At 37.6% G+C, this 5,595-nt stretch overlaps 1 protein-coding gene across 1 annotated transcript; it reads left to right on the forward strand.

Moving 5' to 3' along the window:
• Positions 1-1,309: 1,309 nt before the first annotated feature.
• Positions 1,310-3,728, forward strand: LOC106760580 (protein FAR1-RELATED SEQUENCE 5-like). Its single transcript, XM_014644001.1, has 3 exons — positions 1,310-2,891; positions 3,006-3,229; positions 3,576-3,728. Exons 1-3 carry the CDS (start codon positions 1,310-1,312, stop codon positions 3,726-3,728), a joined length of 1,959 nt encoding a protein of 652 aa, XP_014499487.1.
• The last annotated feature ends 1,867 nt before the right edge of the window (positions 3,729-5,595 follow it).

Consider the following 5,595-nt stretch of genomic DNA (forward strand, 5'->3'; position numbering starts at 1 on the left):
AAAAACGATTCATTCATTATCAAGAACAATACCTTTACAGTCAACTGCATGTCCCCCAGACCTGTAGGCTTGCATTCCTTTATTAAGCAAGCAACAAGCGGAAGTATGTCCATTCCCTTTGCTTCTTTTATAGAATTGATGTTCTCTATTTTGCCATCAGTTACNAGACCTGCAAAGACACACATAATCTTAATAAGCAATTATATTACTAAAGTTCATATTTCANTTGTATTGTTTGTACCGTGGTGTTCAATGAACATTTCAGCCCACTTCCATGCATTGGAGGTAAAATCTCTTTCATATGTTGCCTTTGCAACATCATTAGCAAATTCCTGTGTGGATTTTTCCCCCAAATTAATTGTCTTATTCAGCATGGCCGCCTGAACATTACCCGCAGGACCAGGTATAAGAGAAGATGAAGAATCACATTTTTTAAGAAATGACTCCAGTACGTCATCATCATAGACGAGGTCTTCCCAAGCATCCATGGAACTCCTTCGAGAACTTGCAAATGAGTCCGAATGGAGGTTATAAAACAGTACAACATGGCATGAAGAAGTATCATGTAAATAAAGAATAAAAAAATGATAAATCAACTCATGAATAAATGAACTCACAAATACAATGAAGTGTTGGATGCAAAATGGGTTAGGGTTTGACGGAGATATATAAAGACAACTGGATGCATTAACTTTTATTAAAAAATATTAAAGTAAGTTTATTTCTACTTTGATGTAGGTTTTAATGATGATAAAAACCCTTGGTGACCCAGCCCCTCACATTATGTGACATTTTAATGAAAAAAGTAGTGTAATAACTTGGATGATTGACATTGCATTAAATGTTAGGAAGGGAAAGATGGGCAAGAAATGTTGGATTTTCATTTGTCATAGGTTATTACTTTTTCTTCAAGCCATTCCAACGGACACTTCTTCCCTCCAAAACCTTTCCATCAGCTACCATAACTTTTCCACCATAACTTGGTAGAACCACCTAACTCTCTTCATTGAAGGCATAGTGTTTATGGAGTTTGGTGAAGTATGTTGTAACCTCATTTAAGGACATAGGGTGTGTAGTTGGCTGGTGAGGGGCACAACAACTTCCTTTAAGCCACAAAAAGAAAGGTATTAATGTCTTTGTTTCATTTAAGATGACAATTACTTTCATTCTATCTTCTTTAATGTTAGGGACCCGTTATTTACCTGGGATGTGTCATAGGAATGTTTATCATATTTCATTGAAAAGTTTCGAATTTTGTACCGAAATATGTTATAGTTCTTTTTTTGTATCAGACTTATGTGTGCTAAGTATGACAGCTACAACCACAAGTCATGATAAAGACGTGCCTCATTGCTATGAACATGGTGCTGAGCCTAATGAAATGTTTATAGACAACGAACCTAGGATAAATATGTGTTTTGAATCACTGGAAGATGCCAAAAATTTCTACACAAATTACGCCATTACATGTGGTTTTGCTGTAAGGACAAGATCATCAAAGAAGGATAACAACAATAATGTGTACTATTTGCGATTAGTTTGTTCTAGAGAAGGCAAATATGTGTCTTCCATTAAACCAGAGGTGAAAACACATGCATGTCAAACAAATCAACGTCCAGCTAGCATTACCATTGGAAGGAAAGATAGTTATTGGGTTATAAAGAGCGTCGTGTTAGATCACAGTCATGAACTATGCCCTAATACATCTAAGTTGATTCCTGGGAATAGAAAAATTAGCATGCAAGCTAAGCATACGTTGGAAGTCAACGATGATGCGGGCGTTCGCATTAATAAGAGTTTCCTTAGCATTGTTAGTGATGTTGGTGGATTTGAGAATATGGATTTCGTAGAACGTGATGCACGGAACTACATTATGCAACACAGAAAATCTTTATGTAAGGACGGTGATGGTCAAGCCCTTTTAAAACACTTTTCATCCATGAAAGCATTGAACAACGACTTCTTCTACGACATTGCATTGGATGAAGGGAATAGAATATGTAGTGTGTTTTGGGCAGACGCAAGAAGTATAGCAGCTTGTCAAGAATTTGGTGATGTTGTGTCGTTTGACACCACTTACTTGACAAATAAGTATGACATGCCCTTTGCGCCATTTGTAGGCGTTAACCATCATGGTCACTCAATTTTACTTGGATGTGNTTTGCTTTCTTCCGAAGACACTGCATCCTTTGTNTGGTTGTTTGAATCTTGGTTGAGATGCATGGNAAATAAGGCCCNAATAGCCATTATAANGGATCAATGNAGGGCAATGGCGAATGCCATTGAAGAGGTTTTCCCAAATACCAGACACAGATGGTGTNTATGGCACATAATGAAGAAGTTGCCTGAAAAATTTCAAAGCTACAAAAATTACGTTGCCATTAAAGCGGATATACATGCGCTCATCTATGACTGTGGGTCGCCAAGCGAGTTTGGGATAGAATGGGAAGAACTTCTTACAAAGCACAGATTGGAAGGGAATGACTGGTTAAGTAATCTTTATGAGGAAAGAATGAAATGGGTTTCATGTTATTTAAGGAGTCAATTTTGGGCAGGTATGTCAACAACACAACGAAGTGAGGGTATGAATGCCTCTTTTGATGGGTTTATAAATTCAAGCACGACACTACATCAGTTTGTGGTTCAATTTCACAATGCACTTAGGGTTAAGGCACAAAAAGAAACACAGGCTGACTTCTCCTCCCTAAACACCACAATTGGTTGTGGGTCCCAATCACCGATAGAAAGACAATTTCAATTGGAGTATACACATGAAAAGTTTGAGGAAGTCCAAACAGAATTTCGATGTCGGATGAATTGCTTTATAAAAAACACTGTAAAAGACACCCTTATGAATACTTACACAATAAAAGAGGAGCGAATGTTTGAGGGTAAGTGTGCAAATAAATTTTATACAGTTGAATTTGATCCACTTACTCACAATACCAGTTGTTCTTGTCATTTATTTGAATTTAGAGGCATTATTTGTCGACATTCTCTNTTAGTATTTGGTCAAGAAGATGTTTGCAATGTGCCATCCAAATACGTCCTTCGGCATTGGAGTAAGAATGTTCGTAGAAGACACACCCTGATTAGAGCAGCCTATAATACCTCTAAGCTTCAACCGACGATGCAAAGATACCAGGTTTTGTGTAAAAAAATTTTTGAAATAGCAGAGGTCGCTTGTGAGTCTGAACATGTTTCTGATCACTTGGAAAAAGATCTTGATGTACTTGGNCATAAATATGGATGCAGTTCATCCATGGGTACTAAAATCATTACTGATGGTGATGAACTAAGATATGAAAATCCTTTAAACAGTCCAACACATGAGACTGAGCGGGGAATGATGATGTTCTTGTGCGCAGTCCATTAACAGTTAAGCGAAAAGGGAGACCTCGCACAAACAGGTTGAAGTCAACCGTCGAGAAAAGAACAACAAAAAGAAAACCATCTTCAGCAAAGAAGTCATCCACACCATTGGTAGACGACTCTTCTTGTTTTCTCTTGTGTGATATTTGCATACACCTTTGTTAAATGTTATCTGTCTTCTAATTCCTATTTCAATTATTTAGGAATCTACAGTTCCTGATGTTGTACAAAGTGTTGAGGTCATTCAAGTTGCATCCCAAAGTTACCAATTTTCAGACCAATCCGCATTGGCGCCATCTGGATTTATGTCTTTGTTATCTGCTGTGCATAACACTTTTGACAATAACATACTTTGATGTATATAAGTGCTTGTTATTAAAGTTGGTATGAATATTAATATTTTGTCTAAAACAAATTTCATTATCAAATGTGAAAAAAACGTCAAAGTAAGGTTAAGTAATAAATTCATAGGTTCTGATACATGGCANGCCCTGCATGATTGTTTAAAAAGAGTTTATATTCTGCAAATAAGTGTTGTAATCGATTACCAAATTTATGTAATCGATTACGAACTATGTTGGGTTCCATTAAATACCAACTAAATGCTTCAACTGCCCACGTTCCCTACTTTAGGTTTAACTTCCCACCCCTCCAAGTTTTAAAGTAAACTAACCTATTTCGTGAAGTTGTGGTCCTCCATTTGCAGCAGTTTGTCCATCCATGGCTGAGCGTGCAAGGAAGAAACAGAGGGGAGCTTCGTCATGCCCTCAACGTCGCCCTCGAAGTCCGACGCCTTCCCCACCTCCATCTCCAGGTCACCAATTGTTCTCTTCGCCTACACAATATGAGAAATTTAGTTTGCATTTTGTCAATCGACACATATTGGAAAGCAAATACCTTGATGAGGACTACTTTGAGGTAAGCAATTTTGATTTTTACGACATTTTACGAGAAGCAGGACTTAGCGAATTTGTTTCTTTGAGAAAACCATTTTATCCCCAATTAGTTAAAGCCTTTTACACCAACCTGGAAATTTCTGAAACTGGAGTTGTTCGAAGCGAGGTAAAAGGGGTTAAAATTAGAGTAAGTCCTACTCTGTTTGAACAACTTACCTCCCTCTCATGTACCAGAGTTCGTTACGAACGACGACTTGTTGATGACTGGAAAGAAGAGTACAATCCCATTACTGCAAGGCAACTTGTTTGTACTGAAAAAGCAGACTTGAGTGGTCGAATAACTGCAAGGGGATTGAAGGTGCAGCCAAGGATACTGCATTATGTCGTAACCAGAATATTGATTCCACGTTACTCAAATATTGGTCAGGCATCAAACGAGGATATTCTGCTGTTATGGGCCCTTTTGAATTCAAAGCAGATTAACTGGGGACATGTTGTCCGCCATAGGATGATAAGGGCTTTGTCTGACAATGAAAGGCTGCCTTATCCTCATTTGGTTACTATGTTGTTGGAACACTTTAATGTGCCCATAAGTGATGATCCAATTACAGATATAATGGACAAACAATTGGTGGGATATGAGAAAATAACATCCTTTGGTTATGTCCAAAATGCAGATGGAGTGTGGGTACACAAAGACGACGCAGACAACCAATAGAGAGAAGGCATACAAGTGCAGGATCGTGATCAACCAAGTTCTTCTACAACACTTGATGATGTTATAGAACGCATTGAGCAACTGAAGACGTATGTTGATACAAGATTGGACAGCGTAGAAGCAAGACTTGGCAATATTGAGAACCGGCTTCCACAACTTGGAAACAATTCAGAACCCATTTGATCATTTCACTTCCTAGTTAGAATTTCGTCTTTATATGTAGTTTCTTCCATTTCGAACTTCAAGCTCAATATTGTAATGTTTTCATTACTTATTTTCAATATCGCAATTCCGAAGTTTATTTCTAATTCTTGTTTTAATGTATGACTGTTATATTTCACGTTCATATTAAACTTATGCGTATTATATTTCACAGCCATACAACCAACTACGAAGGCACTAATGAATGTTTGTCGTTTTAGATTTAATATTTATACAACCAACTAAAATTGAAGGAACAATTAATCAGTCAATGAACACTCATATGAATTAGTGGTCCAGAGTGGTCCTCCACGTTGAAACTGGTGGCGCCTTCAGTTCAACAGGATGTCCAAATTCCTGTTATGGCTCGTGTAAACGATTACAGGGTCCTGTAATCGATTACAGAAC

Source organism: Vigna radiata, chromosome 5, assembly GCF_000741045.1.
Source record: "Vigna radiata var. radiata cultivar VC1973A chromosome 5, Vradiata_ver6, whole genome shotgun sequence".
Classification (NCBI taxonomy): Eukaryota; Viridiplantae; Streptophyta; class Magnoliopsida; order Fabales; family Fabaceae; genus Vigna; species Vigna radiata.